Consider the following 23,169-nt stretch of genomic DNA (forward strand, 5'->3'; position numbering starts at 1 on the left):
ATACTCATCCAAAAGGCAGTGTTTAGGTTCTTGGCAAGCATGTAACAGTTCATTATGGAACAGATGCTTTAGAGCTTAACATATGACTGAAGTGTCAAGTTGTGTCAGAGAAGGTGGGCCCAACACTAATGTGGTGCGCAGACTTTGTGAGACCCATGTTAGCGAATTGCTCCCTGCCTGAACTACGTGAGTTAAAAGTGTTTCATTAATAAGAACTCTCGTTGAATGCTTGGAAGTCAAAGCACTGCTCTGTCTGCCAAGGACTGGATTACAATGTAGAATAAGTTATAATAAAATTCTCTCTGCAAATGGTGAAGATGCAGTTTTCCTGATAAGGAGGGAGGATCCCTACAAGCTGCTCAGAGTTTGAGTTTTTATGTAGAAGAAACATAATTTTCCTTCTGGTTCTGGTGCATCGTGATGTTGCCAACCTGATATTTGGAGCATGACTTTGATACCTTTATTGCTAGTCACAGGTTTTTCCAAGTGACAGCAGTAAGGTGGAACTATTATAGTAATGCTCTTTCTGGGTGGCTTTGCTGATGTTAGCAGCAGCTCTCAGGCAGCAGCTAAATCATTTGGGCTCTTGTCAGTCTGCTGTACAGCTCCTGCCACTTAGCAAAGCTGCCTGCTGCAGGAGATGCTGACCACGGAGCTCTGCGGGGACAGAGAGGAGGATGAAAAATGGTGCAAAGAAAATAAGGAGGAGATAAAGAAGAGAGGGAGTGGGTTGGGCTGGTAGAGTAACAGATGTGCTGAGGGAAATTTTTGCTGGTGGTGGTGCTGGGAAAGGAATAAATAAGAGTGATATTGATATAGGTAAAGCTTACGTGGTCTTTAAGCAGCCACTAGCTTGGTGGTAAGATGGATTCTCCAAGTGGGAATCCTAACAAGATTTCCCAGGCCATCTGCTGAAGACAGCTGTCAGGGTTCTCGCTGAAATCTTGCCCATGGTTAAGATTTTCTTATCTGACTGTAACCACAAGTTGGCTGCATAGTCTTATGGGCACAATATCATGGCAGGATATTTTAAGCCTTGTTACAGGTTTTTATTTATTAAGGATTGCATCACTGGTGCTCAGATGTTCTTGCTGCTGTGTGGAAACGGGTAGTACTTCTGTTTTGTGGCAGTGGGCTGCAGATGAGAATGCTGCAGTTTCAACTGAAGGAGCCTAAGACAGCTTGGCAGAAGACAGTGGTCTTCAGGGAGGAGTCGTGTCATCTGGCTGCAGGATAGGCTGGTGGAGATGATGGAGCAGAGTGTTGCAAAACCACTCCGGTCAAAAGTCTTCAGAATCTCCTCCTGATCATAATTTTCACTCTAAAAATTAGTGTTCATTGCTTGTTAAAAAGTACTGTCCCAGAAATCGACATGTCCTGTATTGTTAAATTGTTATTTTGCTTTTCAAAATATACCAACAACTTGTTGAAATTTTAATACTAAACTATTAATATTAAAGCTTCAGAAATTTATTCCATTTTGGACTTTTCTCTCTATTACAGTTGTGAAACTGGCCATTATGCAGAGGACCCGTTCTGAAGGGGACTTTAGCAGAGCAGAACCTGTCATGAGAAGGGGAATTTCACCTTATATTTATAGATGTTAGAATTGCCATTCCCTATCTATCAGTGCTTAACTTCATGCATGCTTTATTATTAAAAACCCTGTCATTTCTAAAATAGTTCAAGTTAATGAAGACATTCTAAAAGAACTGCAGAGCATTAAGGTATTACTATTTCTTAACGGGAGGCTGAAATAATACATATGCACTAAGATGCATGTGATGCAGTGGAAGATCAGAATACAGCTGATAAGTATGTGTTTAACAGACTGGTTGACATTTGGAAATGATGGTGGAAAGGATGCGTTTGATACCTTAGGTACTGGGAAATAAAGATGTCATCAGTCTTACCAAAAAACCCACTCTTTAAGTCTCACTCAAGTTCAGAAAGTTTATTTTCAATGAGACCAGAGGAGTCTGTGGCAGGTTAGGGACAGTCTTTTCCTTCAGTCTTTAGTGACGAGGAGGAAGGCATGCAAAGTCAGCCAGAATTACTATGATCAAAATAATAATGATTAATTCAGGTTTTACCACTACTTGAAATGGTACCTAATGTTATGTTTCAGGCGCAATTTTAAGAATAAATACAGAATAAGGAATCTCTCATACAGTAAGAAAAATGGTACATATAACAAGTCTGCAGTTAAACTCTGCAGAGTGAAAATTCAGATATGTTCTTGTACTTTTTGGTTTTGGTCTTTTTTTCCGGCTTTTGATTAGGCCTGGATGAGCTGCTAACGAAACAGTATTTTTGTACTGATACACTCTCTCCAAAACTTTTCAATATAAAGTAAACAATACTTAAATGGTCAAGAGATAATGGAGCAAGACCAAGAAGTATACTACAGTTGGCTATATACAAGCTGACTCATAAAGTGTTAAACAGCATTTACCTCCTGGTGATATCTTGTGGAAATGGGCAGGAATAATTGGGGTACTTTATCGCACACTGACTGATACAAGTATTTAGTTGTACCAGCCAGGGATATTGCAGAATTAAAGGGTGAAGATCACACAAAAGAAACCCAAGCTCAAAATTAATTCAGTGGTAAAACTATATTTTTTTTTCCCTTTCATCTGATAAGCTATGTTTACTAGAGTCTGTTGAACTGCAACCTTGGTTAAATCTTAGTTCTGGTTTAGTTTGCCATGCCTTCCATGTGGCTTGGGGCAAGACTGTTTGTAAGTATGGCTGAGCAAAAGGCAGGAGAGCATCACTTCCCCTTGCGCTGCCTTCTGGAGGGCTCCACACAAATAGAGCTCTCACTGACCCTGTGTTTTCTGTGATGTTTCTGGCTTCTTTCTATGTGAGTTGCTTGGGAGGACGAGTGCAGTGCGCATCTTCTACCTCCCCCTGGAAGGTTCTCAGTGTTGCCTGCAACAGTGGCAAAGTGGGGGGATTTCAGCTTTTTCTTTGGGTTTGCAAGCATGAGGCCTCTGAATTGGTTAAGTAAATGCATGTATATGTGTGCATTATAAAATGTTAGTAGCACTAAACTGCAGCATTTTGTACAAATGTATATAGTGTGTAACACCAGTATTTAATGAAGTACCTCATCTTCTCCTTGGGAAAGAGCTTCAGAGACAGGTTTCATACCATCAATTTAGTGCTATGCAGTTAACAGTTAAAAACCAACTTGTTATTAATTTTGTGTGATGTGTGCACACATTACTTTCCATGTGAACATTCATTTCTCTTTCCTGGGGATATAACATTGACGAGACTTGAAAGAGACTAATATGTCGCTGTAGATTAATTCAGTCTTTGAAGGGTCTAATTCCTAGTTACTGCTCTTTGCTCATATGGATAAATTGTATGAGCAAGTGATTATACAAAATGAGAAACTAGCTAAACTGTAACTTACATTGTTACTTCAACATTTTTTTAAATTTTTATTTGTTTATGACTTATGGAAAGCTGATAACATTATTTTTAAAAGTATATTGCCAAAGAAAATAAAAACAACTCAGGAATGTATTTTGCCATGATCCGGTTGTGTGGGTTACGCTCACACTTTACAGGCTTATGGTTCCTGTTGTAGATTTTAGATTATGGAATGTGTTTTTCTCCTTTAATGAGCGAGAGGGAAAGTGAGGAAGAGCAGGCATGTAAAGTTGTACTTGTACATACTTTTACGTAAAGCTTTCTACTTTGAATATAGTTTGAAGCAGATTGTCTTAGCCAAGAAGCTTAAAACAGAAGTGTTTTCAACTTCTTACCATACATAGGATCTGTGTGTATAATAACGTAACAGAGTTGTAGGACTGTAGGTAAAGTTATTTCAACATACTCTGTTCAGTTACAGGTGGTATCATTGGGATTCTGGCTTAATTCTGAAATCCTTCCTGGGAGAAGGCAGATAGAGCCAGTGAACACAGGATGATTTTGCTGGTATTAGAAGGCAAATTAAATGTAGGGGAAGGAAGAAGAATCTGGAGCATAGATGGAAGTCATCGTATAAGCACTCCCAGCCAAAGCTAGTGTCTTATCTACTGCTGCTCCAGCGAGAGGTTCAGTATAAGTGTGGCAAAAGTGAGGAACTGCTTGTGCTGTAAAATAGAATGCATTGCTTTTAACCACACTGCTGGGCTGCATGAAATCCACATACCCTGTGCGATGGCATCGCCAAATAAACCTTGAAGCCTCATTTGAACCATTAACAGATTTCTCCAGTAGTGAGGGACAGTGTAAAGTACTGAGGTAAAGGAAAGCTTCAACAACTGTTGTATTATTTCTCCAGGGACATGATGTTCCAGCTTACTCCAAAAGGATGCCTTCTGACATAATAAATTCTTGGCAGCAAAGATGGTTTTGGTGGTGAAGAACTACAATAAAGGCTGTGGCAGAGCTTATTTGACTATTTTGTGTGATAGCATGTATCAGCCCATGTGAATGAGGGAGGAGGTCCCTTCTTGTGACAACAACAGTGTGTTTAATGTGACTTCTCTGGAGCATGCTGTAAAAATGCAAACATGGGAAGGCATTTGAAAGAACAACCAGTACTTATTTACTTACTCGGTTAATGTCAGGGGTGTGCTTGGCTTACATAAACATCTTCTGACTGTCTTACGTATTCTACTTGTTCTTTTCCCTTTAATATGTGATTCATTTCTATTTTGCAGAGGGGTGGAATGGTTACTGAGACACTGTATGTGAAGTGATGAATATTAGGAGTAGGAGTATGGCTTTCCCTTTCTTCTTCAAGACACTCCTACACATATCAAAGTATTCGATCAGTGATTTTAAGTTACAGATGTTTCTTTGTCATGTGGAGGGGGATCTACAGCTTTTTCTGCCCACAACCCTAAAACCGTCCCAAATCTCACACTGTGCTGAATTGTGTGAGCTTCTGCTAAAGAGAACTCCAAGCCTGGGAATTGCATGGGCGTTGGGAGAAGGAAGAATGAACGGGAGTTCACTCAGAGTTTGAAGAAACTTTCCCTCCTGCCTGCCTGCTGTAGGCTTGGACACTGATGGCTTTGCACTTCCTATAGTCATATGTACTAGTGTGAAGCACAGCTGCAAATAATCACGGGAGACGGCAAAAAGTGATGAAATATAAAGACTTCCATATCTTAAGTCCTGAGGGGGTGTTTCAGCCTTATAGCCCCTTCTGAACTGTTGAGGAACCCAATACCACACCTATTTAGAAAAAGCCTCCCATCCTTAGGGAATATAGTGGTTGCATTTCATTGCTGACAGTCATGTTTGGGAATCTGGTAGTTTGTCATTGCTGTGCGGTGCAAAATTGTTCGGAAGGCTCAGGCTGCGCACCGGCGCAGTTGGGGTGGGAGATACGCAGCTGTAGCCCCAGGGCTGGGACAGATGGAGGGCTGCTTTGCCTTGGGCACGCTGTGCCCTTGCCAGCCCTTTCCAGCTCTGGCATTGTCACATTGGTGGTGTGCCTGAACCTGGTGGTACTCACTTCAGCCTATTTTAATGGCGTTAGTGCTCACTGCTTGCTTGAGAGACGTGTTGGAGAAGTGATAGCAGCCGTACACTGCTGTTCGATGGACAGTTGCTCTCCCCATGTAAACTAGTGGTGTAGCCTTTTTGTTTGCAGGCACCAGAATATAATATGTTTGGTGATAAGCTGAGTTTTAATCTTGTATGTTTGGTGATAAGATGCCTTTTAATCTTGTAAAGTTGCTTTGCACTAGTATAAACCTCTAAAAACTCTGAAATCAGAGGACACTGCTGAGAAAAACTTTTTGTTGTGTTAATAAATTGCTTTATTCCTAATTGGTTCACCCTAAAATATAAAGTTACTCCTTATAGTCTAATATATGCTAGCAAGCTCTTAGGAAACATCAAATCCCTACAGTGCTAGTGATGCAGACAGATGTTGTACAAGGGATCATTTTAGAAGAGAAAAATTTTAATGTTTGAAGTTTAGAAAAAATTATCCAATGAAACAGAAATCAAATAGATGTTAGTTAATGGTATTTAAAACCCTAATTTTATAATGCTGATTAAAAAATGCCTATATGCCAAGATAGTTGCAATGTATTCTAGTTTACATGTGGTAATTGGAGCAGAAATATGGTACCTTGAGGAAGAAGTCAACTGTTGATTGGACACAACAAGACTTCCCTCTCTTGAGTTATTCTGCAGACTGGAGTAGATGTGAAAAATGGGAGAGTGACTGTGTGAGTGTGAAAACTGCAAAGTGAAACAGAGTAGAAATAAAAGTAGCTGTTATAGGGTCTGCCTTCATTAGCTAGCCAGCTTGAGTTTCATGGAGGAAGAGAGGGTCAGGACTGTGTCTCCTCGTATATTACTTTGTACAGACTCTAGCATCCTGGGACCCTGAATAAGATACACTGTCTGGATCCTTGTGTATCATAACAATGCCACTTCTTCCTTTTGTTTTTTTGCAAAGCTTTGTGGTACATTCAGCGTCCTCAAAGCTGCTTCAATAATAATGAGGGCATAGATTTATGCAGGAAAAAAAGGAGACAGTAATGGGATTTCCTCTTGGAGATTTTCGAGGAGTATTTCATTCAGTATTTATAGTCTATTAATCTTGATAATGCTTGGACAACTTATTGGCGAACTTCTGGTTTCGGTAGAATATGATATTTAACCAACACCCTCACCCCATTACCCTGTCAGTTCTTTGTTCAGAATACAAGTAGGATTCTTTTGGAGGGGAAAAAAAATAAATTACAGTGCGGATAGTTTTAGTTTATCTCTAGGTACCTCCCAAATTGTGCTGAACTTCTAACCCTGAGCTTAAAATCTGTCATTTTATGGACTGAATTATGAGAATGAATGCATACTTTCTCATCCCATCCCCATTGTGGCTGCCCTAGGCCCCTGCAGTTTGGAGTAGTAGTGTTTATCAAGGGTGAATGAATGCGTTCCTTTGATTAGCTTCATTTGAGGGTTTCCTGATATTTAATGATGCTGTGGGTTGTTTGGCTCCTCTCCCTTCCACTAGCAAAGAGCTTTCTGCTGCCATTATCAGCCACGTTAACTTTTTAGCACGCTTCAGCATTTCTCATGTGCAAAGGCCACAGCTGTATTTGAACAATGTGGTCATTGTAATCCAATAATAAGAGGCCTAAATATAACAATAATTATAACCTCTTACAATGAGAACAATATTGATAATCAGTGGTACTAATCCTTGAATTTCATAGCAACAGAGCTCGGCACTCACTCTTGCAGTGTTATCTATGTTTTAAGATTTCAAATACTTTGCAAAACTTGTATATGCTTGTCTAAAGATTTGGCTTTGCTATACAGATGGGCATAATGGAAACAAAAAGCACTCAGAAAAATATGAATGATTATATTTATCAACAGCTAAACAGAACAGTTTGAGTATTGTTCTTGTAATTAACAAGTCAAACTTGCCATAATAAGCCCTGATTATAAGTAGTCTATCAGCAAGGACTGATTTTATTAAAAATATGTTCTATTAGACACTGCACCCAGTTCAGTCCTCTGTATCTTGAAATCACGCTTGTAGTTAGTCTACTTGTACACTTTCAGTCTCTCTGTCTTTTCTTTAAAATTTCATTTTCTTTTTTCAAGAAAACCCTTTTAAAAGTTGGTCCATGTGAAATTCTTTATAAAGTAGAGCTGCTGATGAGCTATGTATGATCCACTCAGTCTTGACGTTCCTACAATTTTCTGAGGAACAAAATTGCTATTTATTGCCAACATGGTCATACAGTTCATATATCCAGGTCTCATGAGAGCTGATGATTGTGAAAACAGAGTGTATCTGTAAACACGGAAACAGCAGACACTTCGGAGTTAGATTCCTTGAACAAAATTTGATCTTTAATTACAGAATTTGTAGTGACTTGAGACAGTACTTCTTTCATCTCAAACTGCTGTTCCAACCCACTGCTGTTACAAATACACCCTTTGACTCCCACATTCTCACTCGGAATAATACTATACCATCTCCTCATTCCCTGGTGGCTTTTTCTTTACTTGAGCACAGGCCCTTCTCCTGGCAAGGACCTTAAAAAGAACAGAGCAACATGCAAGGTCTAAAATATACTTTTATTTCAGTTCTTCATTTTGCACATCTCTTCAGGAGCCCAGTGTGATACCTTCCTCGTTTACCCTAGTGCTGTATACAGTACCTCTGGTCTAGTAGCCAGGGTCTCACCATTTATAATATCTTCAGGAGGGGCTGAGTTCAGATTACATTGCTGCTTCTCATGTTCTCATCATCTGTCCTTTAAGTTCTTCATTCTACAAGCTTAACATGCCTTTTTGGGAGTAGTAGTATATATCTAGTGGATTTTTTAATGCTTTGTGTTTCTCTTTCATTGCCTAAAAATGTAGGTTTTAGCAGTACCTTTCAGCTGATGCTTTGGCTATGAGCAGTTAAAGTTTCCTAGAAAAAATTAAATCTATCCTAAACTGCACATGGCAAACATGTAATCTTATACTATGTTCTATGAATAAGCATGTTGTGTTTGAAGGAATAATTATTGAGATATTCTCAGTCATTTTTAATGTTAGTTTTTAATGCTTTTGGAATTTTCTTTGGCTCATATATAGATATATACAGAGAGAGAGAGGGAGTGAGAGAGAATAATTCTATGGAGTGCTGGATAAATATGTTTTACAGTTAGAGGGCTTTTGCCTGAAATTAAAGATAACCAGCACACAAAGTGACTGTCCAGCTGTTTTGCAAATATTGCTGTAATCCAGGCATTTGGCAATTCTTTTTTTAATTAATCCTGTACCCATTCATAAATCTGGGTCCAGCAATTAAAATGTTTTTTTCGCTTTAAAAATATTGTAATTTTTACCCAGTCCGTAACAAAAGCTGCTTCAGGTGTTTCTTTTGCCATCCTACCTGCAGTGCTCCCCTGGGATGGGGCATTACTTTTTTGCATCCGTCCCATCCATGGCAGGCACTTGCTATCCTCTTAAAACATTCTGTTCTTTGCTCTGTCTTTTGGCACTGATAACTGTGACATCTGTTTGTCACATATGAAGCCCAGGAGGTGCCGAAGACCCTGAAGCAGTGAGCATCCTTTACATGCGCATCCCTTACATGGGCAAAGGAGAATTATCTTTGCCTCTCAGGTGAGGAAGCAGCTGACTTGGATTGCTCCCAGTTTCTGTGGTGACATCCGTACTGAGGGACATGGAGAATTTCCAAACGCCCATCTCCCACAGGCAGACCGTGGCCTCTCCTAGTCGTCTCTTGTGCTCTGGTTCTCCTAGGATGAAAGCTGAGTGCGTACCGCAAACAGGAGCTGCTGTGGCGGGGAGAATTGCCAGCCCTGGGCTGCCTCTGCCCAGGAGCAGCCCTCTGGTTGAGGTGGAAGAGAGGGAAAAGTTTCCTGGTTGGTCGTTTTGCTCTTTGATGTAAGGAAAGCTTGCATTTTTGTATAATTAAAGCAAATAGGCTAGTAGCCTACCAGCTCCGGATAAATAAAGCCTGTGTGCAAATGCGTAATTCATAGCACAGTGTTTTCAGGAGCTCAGCTGAACATTAAAGTTTGAAATATGGTGTGTGGCATAAGTGGACCTACATGCAGCTTCTGGGGTGGTCATTTCTTAAGAATAGTTGGCTTAAATTTAATGCATATTTAATAGTGAGTAGTGAAAAAAGCAACCATGGTATTTTTCTGAATATCTTGTGTTTTAATGGTTCCTGCCATCATGTTAGTTTGGGTAAAAATATAACAAATAATAGTTTATAACCTGAAAAGGCACTGAACAGTGCTACATAAATGTCTAGCTTTTATTAAACTCTAGTGTAAACTTTTTTCAATGACTTGTTAAATTCTGTGCTACAGTCCATTGCCTGAATTTGTGTTTGTTAAGGCATACAACTGATGGAGGTCAGATAGAGCATACTTCTTCTGTCCAGATTAAGAGATTAATTTTTTTGCCTTATATTTAAAGAAAAAGAAAAGCCCCAAACCTGAAATTTATTTTTTTTAAAGAAACCTGTGTGTCTTTTCCTTCTGTGCAAAATGATTCCATTATTTTCTGTAAGTGATTACTTTTCAGTAAATGCTGTGTTTACGGAAGAATGGCTTGCCAAGGGAAGTTGTCAGTGTGCATCCTTGTCCTGATTTACTAGAGGAGCATAAAAAAGTTTCAGGTGTGATAGTTAAACCTGTAATGTTCATTATCTTTCTCTTAACCCAAACTGAAAAGAAGGCTCATAAGGACATGAGATTTTCCAATCTTAAGGAAAAATTCCTTTGCTACCAATTTGGGTAAGAATATTCTACCTAGTTGCCTCTATTTTCAGAGCTGTATCTTCTCTTATATATCAGAGCAGCTGGTTACAAATTTGAGTTCAAATCTAGCTGTAGGAAAAGATAGTCTATCTTAATACTTTCTGATCTCTTTGAGGGGGGAGGACAGACCAAACTGGTTGCAGAGGAGGAGCAGACTGTGGGATCAGAACCTGAGGATGTATTTCATGGAGAGGGTCATCTGAGTTTGAATTACCCCAGATGTGCATAACCTTTTCTGACACTGAATTACAGGGTAGTTTGTTGGTTTGGTTGTTTCAAAAGAAAACCTGTTATGCACATGAAAATAAGATAATACCTCAGAGAGATCATGAAGTGTGCAATTGTGTTATTAGTTAGGAAGACTGCAAGTGTGGAAGATTTCCCTGGAGGGTAGCACTGCGTCCTGCAATCTTATTTGAGAAAACCATATGAGTGAAAAAACGAAATGAAACATTTTTTGGTCAGTTTCTACTGTGCCATTGTAATAAAAGGAATTCTCTGCATAGAAATCTGCCCCATTTCACATCAGTAAGCCATTAAAATTGTTAATGATTTGATGAACTCTGACTTCGCTCACACAAGGCAGAACTGAATGACAGAGCAGGGAAGGAAACCAGCTCTAATATGTTCTACTTGCAAGAGAAACTTTTCTAGAGAATTTTTTTAATGTTAGAAGCACTGAATCTCCTGAGCAGTTTCTTTTGGAAGAGCTTTCTTTACCTTTGCTATTGTTTTGTGCTTGTTTAGACCCACACATGAGGTAGAGCTTGTTTTAAACTTAATGAAAAGAGTTGTTCCTTTTCTGTTAATGCACAGAACAGTCCATCTGTGTACATAACACCTCAGGGGTATGCCAGCTGGCAAAGATGTGCAATGTATTAACTTAGCATCTCAAATGCTCTTCTAGGCCCCAGTCAAACTGGGCCGGTAATGAGTGTATGGTGGGATCTGGACAGCATTGCCAGACTCCATGGTTGATAAGCTCAGGGGAAAGCATGTGGGGTAGGGGAGTGCTTCTTTAGTAGTAAGTGTCCTTGGAGGTCTGTGTTATTTCTGGAGCTTAAGATGAGGAATCTTTCAAGAAAAAAAATTTAAAAAAAGTTACATTATATCGTGTTTCCTTTAAAGAATAAGTCTAAAAGGAAGAGGAGTACCATCATACGGTTTGACTTTAAACTCTCTTATTATTGGAACACTTATACATTTACATATACTTAAAAGATCCTGTGCTTATTTTGGGTGAGGATCCGAGCTGTTGAAAATGAGACTTATTTGTGTATTGATATCGCAAAATCTGTTTGATATATTATAGAGCAGGGGTGTCAAACTCAGTTTCACCAGGGACCATGTAACTACTCCTACATTTATACAGTTCTAAAATTACATTCGGCCCTTTGAAGGCAACCGTGAGGCTGATGTGGTCCTCGGTGAAAATGAGTTTGACATTCCTGCTGTAGAGCCTTGTGCATCCAGAACATAATAACAAATCTGATTTTTAGACACAAATGACTGTTCTTGAAGTATCCAGAACTACTACGTGCTTGGCAAACTTAATCACACCCATGGCCAGGAGCAGGGATTAGTACATCAAACTGAGTTATTTTCTGGGATTCCTTGGGTATGTGGATTGTATGACAACCTCTGATATGAGGGCATTGTGGAGCAGAAGAGGAGCAGACTGTGCCAGCTAGAAAAATTTTTTACTACGTTGAGGTCGGATGGATGCTAGACTTGCAGGAATGTTGTAAAAGACAAAGTGCTCTTAAGAAATCTGTGCTTTCCCGGTTAGCTTCCAGGGTGTCTCTGTGGACCCCAGGCACCTGATGGATTTTGGTACATCTTGTCCTGTCCCAACTTAAATGGCATTATGAAGCAGCAATGCCCATTTCCTGCAATTCCTCCTGTTGATGTGAATGCAGCAGTGGCTGGTGGGCTGCTGGCAAACACGGCTGTCTGCCTGGCTCTGGGGTGAAAAGGTGTGGGTAAGGAATGCAGGCAGCCTTTTTGTATTATTATTATTTCCTATCTGTACACAGTTTTGTTTACAAAAAGAGTTGCTGCTCTTTATTTAAGAAATAGAATGACAGAAATAAATGACTTCAAAAAGGATATTCTATTTAGGGAATGACGGGAAGTAATTGTGGCAAGGTATTCTGAAAATGTCACGCAATCTATGATTAAATTATTTTGTTCTTTCATGGCTGTGGTTCTTACGAAATTGGTGAGTCAAGTAATTGTCAGTAATATTTTTGTTGTCTTAAATTTTTTTCATACCCTTTATGAACTATATGCATCCATCTATATTACATCTGAATGACAAAAATACATAGATAGCAGGAGGAGGAAGAGTAATAGCTTTATTTAGAATTAACTGTCAGTAAGTGTTTATTAAGTGCATCCGTCATGTCTTATTCTGGATTTGTGTTGCTAGTCTCTTAGCTAGGAATTCATTTTTTTGATACCTGATGACGTTGAATATTTTAATGTTATTATTCTCATTCAGCAGTCTGTGTAAGCAGTGTGGGACTTAAGTTCAGGAATATTAGAAGTACTTACTGTCTTCGTTTTTTAGTCATTTAGTGAAAAAACATCTATGGCCTATTTTTAATATGTTTTTAGATAAGTGTTTCATGTATTGTCAAGAATATTCAATTTATTTCAAAAAATCAATGCCATTGTGCATGGGACTGTGCTTGTAAAACAGCTCATGCAATTAATATACCAGATGGAAAACTTGGGCTAAGAAGCGCTTTTGGAGAAAATAGATGCAAATATGGATAAATCAAGGAGGCTTACATCAAAAAATTTAAGATAATGGTATCATGTGTCTGTGTATGAACAAATAAAGTGGATTCAAGAAGACTTGAGGAAAAATTATTTCCTTTTGCAACTTAAATGTTAACATCCGAGTTCTAGATGTTGGACTTGGTAAATAGCCTCTTTTCCAGGTGCCATGCAGAAAAGAAAACCTGATTTTTATTGCTGCTTTTCTGTTTGCTAATAATGATGAACATTGCCTCGTACTTCAGAGAGACACCACAGTGTCTGGATGATTTGAAGGCTCCCATTGAAATGCTTTGGAAATATGCAGGATTCATGCCCTTCGGCATGTTCTGAAGCAATGATGTCTAAGAAAAGAGAAATTAAGATCTTCCCCGTGTACATCACACTGAGTAGGCGTGTATTGTGTTGTTCTACAGTGAAACATTCCTTGTGATTAACAAGCAGTTCTAAGGCCAAAGGCTGAGTATTTGTTATTTAAGTACAAAGGGAAAAAATACCGAAAATTCAGTGAGGCCCTCCGCAAAGCATCAGGGTGTATTGTTTTGACTTTAGAGAGTGTTTCTGTCTTCTTTTCCATGCACACGTGTGACAACCAAATCATTTTGTGGATCAGTCTTGGTGGTTCTGATTATGCAGTTTCCCCTAAGGTAGAGGGATGAAACCTAGGAGAATAAAAGCTTTACTAGATCATTGTTCTTACTGAAAGTTTAACCATTTGTATTTTCCTTACTGGAGAATTAGAAAATAATTTTAGCTCCTCACAAGCCGGTCAAGCACATCAGGGAGCCAGGCTGTGTTGCAGGATGTGATACATGATCTATCCTGAATCACCATTTTTTTGTTCCCTGCTAATAAGTTGTAATAGAGTCTATGACTGATTGGAGTGATTGTTTGATTAGAAAAGGAAACGAATGAGTGGAAGACATGGCTCCAAACGCTTGATTAACCTAGACCTTTAAGTGGTTTCGTTTCAGAGGCAGGAAATCAGGCGGCAGGTTCTAGAAGGCCGTGGTCAGAGGCTGCTGGAACTGGGGACCCGCTAAGGAGAGTTTCCTCTGTCTCAGGCCTGGAGTATTTGATTTACAGTGTGTTAGTACGTGGTTTAGTTTTGGTGTGTGAATTCTAGAGGTGAAAGCCATGTGAGGATTGTACTGATGTGTGCAGGGCACGTTCAGTTGGATGTAGCAGGGACAGAATGTGAGTGACACTTGCCCAAGGACTGAGCCAGGAATGGTAGGCTGGCCTGGCACTGGGGTATCCCTGAATGCGATACCAACATGTTCCTCATAGGAATCTCTTTGGAGCTGTGGATACACCCTGAAAGGGGTGAAAGAGAACCAAAGAGACAACAAAACCAGTTTCAGAGAAGCTTTATGTTATAAGATGGGGCTCTTGTGTGTCAGCTGGGGCCCATCAGTTAGATTGATCTTTTCAATGTATCTTCAGGTTTCTCAGACATTTTGATTAGCAAGTTAAAATGTTCTCACTTCCTTGCAACCTAATGTGCAGATGTCTTTTCAGCATTGGAGAGATATGTGCTGGCTGGAGTTGTTTGAAGACGGCCATCAGAAAGGTGGTATCTCTCAAGAAGCTGCTAGATTAATGCATTCAGGTTTTTGTCAAAACCTGCTACTTGGTATCAATCACGATGATCTATTGGAAGGTATTCAGACACAAGTTTTAGATGGACCACCAAGTACCCAAGAGTTTTCCTGATTCCCTTAGCACAAGAATGTGTATGCTGCAGAGCTTCCCTATACTGGTCTGGCCCTCTTAGGCAAAGATTGATTGGGAAGGATGATGGATTATCTCATGTTCTGCAGTGCTCTTCACTCCATGTTGATATGCTGTACCTGGAGAAGGGAGCATGTCTTTCCCCCTTCCCTTTCTCCCTCTTCTCCTCTCCTCTCCCCTCCCCGAGATGTAATGGAGGCATTGCTAACATATTTGTTATTAGGGGCTGCCAGACACGCATTCATGGCGCAGTATACTACAAGAATTCAGGGCTGTGTTCGGGGTTCAGGAGTGGTTGGTATCATCCACAGGTGGAAAAACCGTGGCTGCCGTAGCTCTCCAAATCTTAAGATTCTGGGTAGCATTAAATTTTTTGTAATGTTGAAATGCTTCTCTTAAAGGTAGGGAAATTATCCTCCGTTGGCTTGATTTTTGGTTCCAGCCCAGTTTTATTTTCTATGGCAGTACAAAATGTTGCTGACTTGTCTTCCCTTCTTCTATCCTGTTTTTGCAGGTCTTGATGATTGCCTGCAGCAATATATTAAGAACTTCGAGAGAGAGAAGATTAGTGGCGACCAGCTACTACGCATTACTCATCAAGAGCTGGAAGACCTTGGCGTCACACGAATTGGCCATCAGGAGCTCATCTTGGAAGCAGTAGACTTGCTCTGTGCCCTGGTAAGCTTCTTGGGGAAAACTAGGGGGAGTGGACAGTGTTTGCACATTCACAGTTTGTGTGTTCAAATTTCTAGTCCTAAAGACGATCTAAGTAGTTCAAGAAACTCCTGACATGTATGAACAATTTAGCATTTTAAACCACAGGCAAGATAAAGAGCAGTAACTACTGATAGGATGGTGCTTGTTAAATAAATTGGTACCAGAGATTTAAGGCTTGCATATGTCTTTATAGAAGAAAAGCTTATCTGAATCAAAAAAGGACTAAACTGGGTTTGGTTTGGAATGTAAAAGAGTTACATATGTGGATGCAGTAATTGGGTGCTGGTTGCTCTTTACAAACAAGATGTCCTGATATTAACCATGTCATTTTTCACTGATCCTTTCATGTAAATTATGTTTTAGATGATTATTCGAGCTTGATGAAACATAGCTTCTTGTATTTCACAGTAGAAAGGATTAAATACTGAAATAATTATCTTATATGTAAATAATACATACGTTTTTTATTGAGCATACAGAGGGAATTTGATAATGGTCTTTTCGGTCAAGTCACATCATGTGTAACTGGGATTATCCCTTTAGTGAGGGGTGTGGTGTCACCCTTCTCACGAATTTTTTTATGTGCCTGTAGAGATTAGTGATAGATTGGGCACACTGTCTGCATTCTCTGCTGTAGGAAGGATTGTGAACAGCTTTGTTAAGATATACTTGACTACCTAAAGTGGTGTTTTGTGGATTTTTAATGCGTACTACTTTTCTAAGCCTCAGAAGCAGTTTAAGAAAGCTGAATCCCAGTAGAGACAATCAAACATGGTAGGCTGAAAGGCTCTTCAGAAGCTTTGTGGATTCTCAGTATGCAGCAGTTTTTCTGAATATCCTGTTGCATCTTTAGGAGATAGATGTGAGGAGTAATGAAGATAAAAGAGTGGGGGAAAAAAGGAGCAAAAGAAAAAGTAAAAAAAGGGGAGAAAATCTGTTCCATGCAGGAAGACATTTGTTTTTAAACACATCTCAGATTATTTTCTTTAGAGTAGTATTTCTAATAATGTCACAGAGTGGCTCAGTGCAATAAGTTAATTTATCTATTTGTTTTTGAAATAATAGAAAGGATGTAATCCTAGAAAAAAAAATTGCTAATGATATAGAAGGGAACAGAGTGTTATTCACAAAGTACTTATCAGACAGTGCAAAAGGAAACAAGAAAGTAAATACTTTAACTGAGACAAAAATCTAAGTTAGGGTGAACACTGGTGACCATTCTTTCCCAGCACACAGGGAGACAGATTGCAGCTCTTTCAGAAATAACCTGCTTCCACAGAAAGAACCTTGTTCATTAGCTGATTTTTTTTTCCCAGATATGTAATTATAGATGTTATCTTTAGGCAAACAAACACAACTTGTATTTGCATATCCCTTATCTTAGGCAAAAGTCTAAAGATCTAAGTTGAATATAAAATAAGGAATTTGTAGCAAAGGCTAACACTGCATCCTTAATTCATGCAGCAAGTCTCTAACCTCCTGGTCCTTGTCGTGCACGTAGTTTTCTCTCCTTTTCTGAGTTCTTCTTAAAGGAAACGGTACCACTGAAACACAATAGCAGGTATTCAGATCACAGCTTCTAATTTAAGTTGAGGTTTTTGCAGTCTCACAATTGGCTCCTGATGGCTCCTCAGGGATACAAAATGTGATGGTTATATTGATTTTAGTAGTCTTAATTTGAATTTATTGTTCACCAGTCAGATAAACCTCTTAGGAAATTTAATTTAGAGACAATCCTTTTGGCTGTACTGGTCCTATAGTTACAGGCTTTCCTTTTTTTATTGCATCAGTAAGTATCTGTCCTGGTTAGTGCTTGCCCATTCTTCCAAGTAGCCTCTAATGTTGACTGTATTGTTTAGGAGAACTTTAAGACTATGACTCTCCAACATAGGATAACTGCTACTGCAGGTAGTCACTGTGCAAGGTATTTTAATGAAAATTATCTGATTATTTTTTCTATTTCACCGAAGTTTGACAGGGGCTTCATGATAGAATTGGGCATGAGTTAGAAGTGTATGATCCAACTGAGTTAAGATCTGTTTGAGTGCTGGAGATGAAGGGTGGCATGATGTGGTAGAATATGACTGTTAATTTTGCCTTGGAAATGTAATCTCTGATTTTAAACTAATCACTAAAAACCAAAAGGGTTATCACTTCTAATTCTCCTCCTCATTCTCTCTGAGCTAGTGAGTGACCACCTAAACAGTTTTTGGCATTGAGGACAACTGAGGGGGATAGATCCGCCTCCCACTGTTCATTCCTGGTCCCGCTCTGCAGGAGAAAGTTTCCAAGATAGAGTTGCCATCAATGAGGAAAGCTTCTGCAATGTTGATAGCTGATGTGTTTTAAGGGCTGCTTCCTTCCTGCCCCCTTCACAGTATTTCCAGGCGTAAATTTCTGGTCGTAGTTTCTGCCCTGTCAGCTGTGGATATGACAAATGACAGTCCAGCTGCTTGTGTTGCAACATTTTCTTCCTGGAGAGCCTGAACAAGTGCATCTGGCTGATATGGAGAGACCATGAGACCTCCTTAACCCAGGTGGAGGCTGTTGAACAGTGCTAAATAGACAAACTCCTTGCTGCAATAATTGAAGGAAGCAGTTATGATTGACAGTGCTATTTAAAGGATGTACTTTATTGATTTTTGACAGAAGGTGGGTGGGTGGCTATGGTCTCTCACAGTATTCCCCTCCTGTCATAAGCACTTGCAACAAATGGATCTTCCAGTGTTTGTTAGCTGATCAAAGAACAAATAGCGGCTTGGGCTATCTGTCTTAGTAGCGTCTCTCTTGGCTGCCAGCCTGCCATACTGTGCTCTTGACAAGACAGCCAGCAGCCTGGGAGTGAGATTCACAGGTTTTCTTCTCCTGTGGTGCTTCAAAGAAGGAAGAATAAAGATTTTGCCCAGCTGCTCTACTGCTGTTACAGGTCACTCTTGACTGATAAAGGTGGAGGCATACATATTACATACCATCACTGAAGCTGAACGTGCTCCAGGAGAGAGCGGGCAATGTAACTAACGTGGTTTGTTTCTTCACTCTCTCCTTCGGTCTGTGAAGGTGGGAGCATGTTCAATAGATTGTCTTGACTCTGTGCGGCTTAATGTTTTATAAAATCCCTATGTCAGAAAAGGCAAGATAAATGAAATGTTCTTCATGCTTAAAAGAAAGAAGTAGTGAGGTCTGTGATGGTATTTCATTGTTGCATGGGTTTTGATCAGTCCTTGGGAAAACACCATGATGGAGATAAGCCTGTAGAGTTGTTGTGTTTCCAGCAAGACTTTCATTTCAAACTGGGACATGAAACCAAGATCACACTGGTGGCACTAACAGGTAGCAGATCCATGCTTGATGTGGACATGTTTATTTGTGGTGACAAAAATCTCAAAAAATAATTGACATCTCAAAGCTGGTTGAAAAATGGTAAACTAAGAAACTGCATGTCCAGCTCTAGAGATACAACAGAAATTGTACTGAGATAGCTACCATGGCATTTTTTTCTCCAGGCCACTCCACATAATAGATAAAAGATACGTTTGTTCATTACTTAGAAAATTGTCACGCAGATGCAGCCTCAGCCTGATCTTTTTCAGTATGTGTGTGGCAGTGAAGCTAGTCTAAGACTGTTTTACATTTAATCAGTAAACAAACAGCGTAGCAGACCTTCATCCACACAAAAAATGTTATGACCCTTATTTTTCTGATCGCTTTAAGAATTGGAGGTGAACAAACAATACCAAGAGAAAGTAAATTGAGGACAGGCAGAGGTGATGCTTATGAAAAGAGGAATGCATACTGAAGGACAGATTACTTACATTATGCCGTCAAATCACTCTATCAGTCTTCAGATTTGGAGCGCATCTGGAAGTCTTGTAGCTCCTGGAATACTGAACTGTGCTGCAGAAAGCAATGAAATGCCTGTAATACTTTTTCTATCTTCTGTTGTCAGGAGATCATGTTTCATTTATCAGAACTAGGGATGACCATATTTTATTGTGTGTCCATGGAGTCTAAATTTTATGTCTCCTTGGTATCATATTTTTCCCAGAAAAGGCTGCCCTGCCTTGCTCTCTGAAGAATACAAAGACTGAAGGCTACACAGCCAAAGATTTCTTCTTATCGCTACAATGCATGAGGATTTTTTTTTACTTTACTTCTCAAAAATATTGTGTACATTTAGTTTGAGTGAAGATTAAATTAGTTTTGTTCTATTTTTTAAATTTTCAAATATTTTTAGGAGAAGACTTTAAAGTGAGAAATATTTTGTTCTGGGAAGATAATATTTAGGAAACTTCACAAGTAACTTTTGAATGCTTTAGTTTTCTTTAAACAGATAACTTTGTAAAGTTATCCCTGTGAATTTGCAAAATACTTCTTCAGGGAATGTGCATTTGTGTAGAATAGAGTTTGTTTAAAAAAACACAGCAAAACAGTTGCTTTGTACAGCATACTGGTTTCAGTACTAGTTTCATGCTAGATACTTAAATTGGCTATGGCTGCACAGGAATTTTTTACACACTCTATATTTGAATCTGTAAAGCTAGAAGATTGCAACAGATGAAATAGCGTTATTATTTGGCGGAGAAAACATTGGTGTGCACTAACAGCATGAAATTACTTATCATTTACCACTAACACAAAACATTTATATGCAAATGAATGTAAAAAATAGGCCTACTTCACCCATGAATGATTCAATTCCTCTTAAGAATTATGCCTTTTATCTTAATTTCATCTTCTTGCTATTTCTCATGCAGAAATCCTTTCCTTTGCCCTTATCACTAGTCAGATCTTAAAACTACTTTTGTCAGTAATAGTGAATATTAGAATTAATCATCATAGTGCTAAATGAGGAAGACTTCATTTCAGAATGGAGATTTGTATGTACTGAGGTTGTGATTTATTGTTAATATTCTGCATGCTCATAGCAGAAAAATTACTTACCCTTATTACTATTGCCCTTTCAAAGTTAAAGTTCTGCTTATATATAATCTACCTTCCTGTCTTCAGCCTGAGACAGCTTATCTGTCAAGAAGGAAATCCTGAAGTCCATCACCAGATGAATAAAGCTAAGGATTTAAAGGTGTTCTGATAGCTCATATAGATCACATTGAAAATGTTTGTTGTTGTTGTTAGTAGATTTTTTATACAGAGCTGCAGTAAACCCAGGGGTGTGCCAAAGGCAGTAAATATGTCTGTATGCAAAGAGTGAACGTTCTTTCTCCCACCTGGCTAAAGAATCCGGTGTGGATCCTAGATGCTTTTCTTAGTTGTTTTTTTCTTTGGGCTGTTTGGAGTTTGGGCAAGTGCGAAATACATGCCCTAGTTCATAGAGTCATAGCATGGTTTGGGCTGGAAGGGACCTTTAAAGATTCAACCCACCAATTTAAAAGCAGGCTGGACAAAAAAGGGCTGTTACACCTTAAAATGTTTTAAAGAGGTAGTGTGTTCATAACAATCTACCTTTTTTTTTTTTTTAATTCGAAACTACTGATTAGCTGTTTAAGACTGTGAAATGCATGTAACTGGATATGTAACCGTAACTTTGAATTCTGGAGAAATAAGAGCACTTGGCTGGCTAGGGACAAAATTACATGCAAAAGTACATAAACAAAAAATAATGAGCACTTAGTCTTGCAGAATCTGCTGATTGAATAAGAAGAATAGTCACATAATTGCTCTATTAGTGCTACAAAGCATAACCAGGTCTTGGCTTTTTGATGTGTTGCTTGATTGTGCTGTGGAAAAATAAGGGCATTTTTCAGGAAAGGGGGTGATGATGATAATTATTAATCTTTCTTGGGTTCTGCAGGGCTGTAAGTGTCATGCACCTGAGTTTTTTCTGACTACAAACATTTAGGACAAATATTTATACTCTTAGAAACCATGCCTTCTAATCAGTATATACTTAATAATTGCAGTAAATGATAAGTGTCATTTGAACTAACTGGCTTCTTCTCCTTATCTACTTATTCTGTGTTAATGAAACAGATGTGTAAGGGTCATGTGTTGTGCACTTCTAAACTACCCCATATGTCAGTGCTATTTGAAGCAGAGAGAACCTAAATGTTGGCATTTCATGATGCTGGAAGAAGGGCCATTAGAAATATGTTGCAGGCAGATCTGATGAGGTATAAAGTTACATAAGACACCATCCAGATGACAAGCTGTGTTCTCAGTTGCACGCAACTTTGGACTGGTAAGCTCTCTGCCTCATACTTTGTGGGATGTGTTCAGCCAAGTGTTTTGGAGAATGAGGTTCAGATGCACTTTGTTCATTTTTAAAAAGAGTTTGGAGGCAAAGGTTGCAATTTTCCTCAGTGAATTTTTGGCCGTCCCAAATTTTGAGGCATGGTTTTGAAATGGCTGCTGTGTGCCATGGTAGCCATGTAATGCTGTTTTTATTATTCATTTAAAAACTTCCCCTGGCTTCCGGAGAAGTGAGGACTCTATGAAGTTTACTGGATCTGGGTTGCTTGTTTAAAACCAATAAGTATTACATACAGAAATGATGCTCAAGAATTTAATATGGAACACGAAAGCACTGAAAAAATAGTGAGGGGCAGAATTAAGCTTGCCTGAGGTTATTTTAAGTCCATTTCTTAGTAGTCACATAGTATTCTTACCTAAAAGTCCTGTACTCAGTCTATAAGTCCACGGTTGCATAAAAGTTGTGATCAAGACATCTATTCTAAGGGATTTCTGGATTTGTTAATGGGACTATGGCTATGTCTGTGTTGCATTTTGCGATGTGTTTACACCCGGACTTCTTTTGATTTCTGAACTTAGCTTTTTTTATTAGCTGAGACATCTTTGCACTTGTAATGAGCAGCATAAAAATACTCTAAACTAAAGGTCTCAGCAGCTTCTAGACACCCTACCTGAGCCAGCAGAGGTAGCGCTAAATGAGTTAGGAACACTTTACTTTTTAACCTGTGCTAGCAGTGTGAGGTGCACTTCCCTTCCAGCATGAGTTAAGTGAATATAACACAGGAAGGAGATGAAATGAGCTGTGATTTTCTTTTTTTTTTTTTCTTTTTTTCTTTTTTTTTTTAATTGGGGAGAGGAAGGGAGTATGATCAGCTAATGAACATTGGTCAAGCTAATCCAAATAAGGTTCACTTTAATTCCAAAGTTTCGTCACCAGACTCTCTTCCTACCTTGTGGTGCTGCTGCAAGGAATGGGCTGGTAGAGGGATCAGGCTGGCTTCTCTCGCACACATACACGCACAAAAAAAGGGCAAAACTCATCAGTGGTGATTAGAGCTGCTGCTTGTCAGCATGTGAAGAAAAGAACTATAATTCATCACTCACACTGTCATGTGAAGCCACAGAAAAGTAATTAGCAGGTAAAATGTCTATTAATAGCTTCCACCACCTTTAGTTTGAACACCTGCTGACAAGCTATTACTCAGTGTAGCTTAGCTTCGTCAAGTTCTTGTTTTGTGATTGCCAGAATAGACTCCATTAGAGCCATTTCTGTTGAGGCGGGGTGTCTCTGAAGAGACTCTTGCTCTGTAGCCTCTCATTATGAAAGCAGATGCATAGACTTGCTTTGCTTCTCATAATCTCTACAAGCATGGAGAGATTTCTTTGTGGTTCTTTCAGTGACTGAATTTATTTTGGCTAATGAAAGTGT

General features: G+C 39.1%; 1 protein-coding gene across 4 annotated transcripts in view; it reads left to right on the forward strand.

Annotated features, from left to right (window-relative positions):
* CNKSR2 (connector enhancer of kinase suppressor of Ras 2) overlaps positions 1–23,169 on the forward strand; it is a 216,759-nt gene that overhangs the window by 22,300 nt on the left and 171,290 nt on the right. For all 4 annotated transcript variants that reach the window (XM_065634105.1, XM_065634123.1, XM_065634096.1 and 1 more), the window contains exon 2: positions 15,331–15,494. In XM_065634105.1, the coding sequence (XP_065490177.1) occupies positions 15,331–15,494 (164 nt within the window). The remainder of the gene's footprint in view (positions 1–15,330; positions 15,495–23,169) is intronic.

This window comes from Caloenas nicobarica, chromosome 1 (assembly GCF_036013445.1).
Source record: "Caloenas nicobarica isolate bCalNic1 chromosome 1, bCalNic1.hap1, whole genome shotgun sequence".
Lineage (NCBI taxonomy): Eukaryota > Metazoa > Chordata > Aves > Columbiformes > Columbidae > Caloenas > Caloenas nicobarica.